The following is a 2,816-nucleotide window of genomic DNA, read 5'->3' on the forward strand; positions in this document are numbered from 1 at the left end:
TTTCTCCCTTTCGCTGGTCGCCTGTAGTAAGGTTTCGCCTCCACCACTTTTCATTTCTTTTTCTTCTAAATAAGAAATTATTAACCGTGAAACTCCACTAACCTATTATCTATATTAATTATTTAATAAAATGTTTATCAACTAAATACTCTTAGTCTTCGAATAGTTTTAAAATACCCCTTTAAATTTTCAAAAGGAGTATAAATAGTCCTAGTTCTCAAAACGACCTAGTGGGTCATTACATTACCTACCACTTAAAAAAACGTTCATCCTCGAAAGAAAAAGAGAAGAGCTAACCTAAATGCTCAAAAAGATGAGGATATTTAATCCTCATGCTTGACTCTGTCTCCCATTTAGCCTCCTCCAGTGGACGATGCTTCCATTGAATCTTTACTAAAGCAATCTCCTTGGACCTTAGCTTCCAAATTTGCCTATCCAAAATGGTAACCGGCTCCTCCTCAAAATTCAAATTCTGAACAAGTAACACGGAATCCCATTGAATCACATGAGCACCACCCTGATAATACTTCTTTAGCATCAAAATATGAAATACAAGATGGATACCGGACAAACCAGATGGCAAAGACAACTGATATGCCACCTCACCAATACGCTCCACAATCTCGAAAGGACCAATATACCTTGGACTCAACTTTCCCTTATTTCAAATCTCATCACACCCTTCATGGGTGAAACCTTAAGTAGAACCCTCTCTCCAACCATAAACTCCAAATCACGAACCTTCCTATCTGCATAACTCTTTCGCCTACTCAGAGCCATGAGAAGTCTATCTTGGATCAACTTGACCTTGTCTAAGGACTCACTCAACAAATTTGTACCCCACGGTCTAACCTCAACTGCATCAAACCATCCAATTGGAGATCGACATCTCCTACCATACAAAGCCTCAAATGGTGCCATCTCAATGCTTGAATGTTAACTATTATTATACGCAAACTCCACTAATGGCAAGAACTGATCCCAGTGACCACCAAAGTCAATTACACATGCCCGCAACATGTTCTCAAGAACCTGAATAGTTCGTTCAGACTGACCATCAGTCTGAGGGTGATAGGCTGTACTAAGATCCACTCGAGTGCCCAACTCCTTCTGCATAGAACGCCAAAAATGAGATGTAAATTGCGTGCCACAATATGAAATAATAGATATATGAACCCCATGTAAACGACCTATCTCTTGGCTAACTTCCTTGAGTTATAGGTAGTCTGAACTTGTACAAAGTGTGCCGACTTAGTCAGTCGATCCACGATGACCCATATAGAATCAAACTTACCCAAGGTACGTGGCAACCCTACCAGAAAGTCCAGAGCAATGCGCTCCCACTTCCACTCAGGTATGGGCATCCTCTGAGTCATACCTCCAGGATTTTGGTGTTCATACTTCACTTGCTGACAATTCAAACATCGAGATACAAAATCTATTATGTCCCTCTTCATACGACACCACCAATAGTGTTTCTTCAAGTCACGATACATCTTAGTAGCCCCTGGATGAATAGAGTACCTTGAACTATGGGCCTCCTCCATGATCAATCTAGTCAAATCACCTGTCCGAGCAACACAGATATGACCTTTAATCCTTAAAACTCCCTCGCTATCCAGAATTGTAGCCTTGGTTTCTCCTTTTAACACCTTATCTCTAATCTTACATAACTCACCATCATCAAATTGTTGAGCCCGAATCTTTTCCAACAAGGATGACCTAGCCTCCATATAAGCCATCCCCTTACGAGGTTCTGAAATATCAAGTCTCACAAAGCTATTGGCCAAGCATTGGATATCCCTAGCTAAAGGACGCTCGTTAGCCTGTAACATGGCTAGACTACCCATACTTACCGCCTTTCGACTCAAGGCATCTTCTACAACATTTGCCTTGCCTGGATGATAAAGAATAGTCATGTCGTAGTCCTTGAGCAACTCCAACCATCTCCGCTGCCTCAAATTCAGATCCCACTGATTGAATATATATTGGGGGCCACGATGATCTGTGAACACCTCACAATGCACACCATAAAGATAATGCCTCCAAATCTTCAATGCAAACACAACAGCCGCCAACTCTAAATCATGAATAGGGTAGTTATTCTCATGAACCTTCAATTGCCTCAAAGCATAAGCTATCACCTTTCTCTTCTGCATCAATACACAACCCAGACCAATTCGAGAAGAATCACAATATACAACAAAACCCTCTTCCTCCATGGGTAGGGTCAAAATCGAAGCAGTAGTCGCTTTTGGAAACAAACCTCACACTCGTCAGACCACTGAAAAGTCACTTTCTTCTGTGTCAATCTATTTAATGGTGATGCAATAGAGGAGAAACCCTCTACAAATAGTCTATAAAAACCACCAAGGCCTAAGAAACTCTGAATCTCAGTAACTGAAGCAGGTCTTACACAATCTCTAACTGCCTCAATCTTCATAGGATCCACCATGATACCCTCCTTGGACACTACATGTCCTAAGAATGCTACCAAACTAAGCCAAAACTCACACTTTGAAAAATTTGCATAAATCTTTTTCTCCTTTAGAATCCCAAGCACAATCATCAAATGATGCTCATGTTCCTCCTTACTGCGTGAGTATATCAATATATCATCAATGAATACAATAACAAAGGAATCCAAATACAGTTTGAACTCTCCATTCATACAGTTCGTAAAAGCTGCAGGGGCATTAGTCATCCTAGCTTCCTCTTTCCATAGATATGAAGACTATAAAACATCGATCAGCCTCACCTTTAGCCTTATCCAACAAATCAATCCAAAATACATTACCAAAAACTCGTAATGGCCA

The 2,816-nt window shown here is 40.6% G+C and overlaps 1 protein-coding gene across 1 annotated transcript; it reads right to left on the minus strand.

Moving 5' to 3' along the window:
* Positions 1-292: 292 nt before the first annotated feature.
* Positions 293-921, minus strand: LOC138338358 (uncharacterized). The gene is made up of 2 exons (XM_069289315.1): positions 742-921; positions 293-658 (listed from the first exon to the last, which is right to left on the minus strand). Exons 1-2 carry the CDS (start codon positions 919-921, stop codon positions 293-295), a joined length of 546 nt encoding a protein of 181 aa, XP_069145416.1.
* Between the last annotated feature and the right edge of the window lie 1,895 nt (positions 922-2,816).

This window comes from Solanum lycopersicum, chromosome 9 (assembly GCF_036512215.1).
Source record: "Solanum lycopersicum chromosome 9, SLM_r2.1".
NCBI lineage: Eukaryota > Viridiplantae > Streptophyta > Magnoliopsida > Solanales > Solanaceae > Solanum > Solanum lycopersicum.

Excerpts from the sequence above, each read along its gene's own strand:
- LOC138338358 (XM_069289315.1), bottom strand. The coding sequence starts at position 921 with ATGGCACCATTTGAGGCTTTGTATGGTAGGAGATGTCGATCTCCAATT. Across the intron at positions 659-741 it reads AGAGTTATGCAGATAGGAAG|GGAAAGTTGAGTCCAAGGTA; the intron begins GTTCGTGATTTG and ends ATTTGAAATAAG.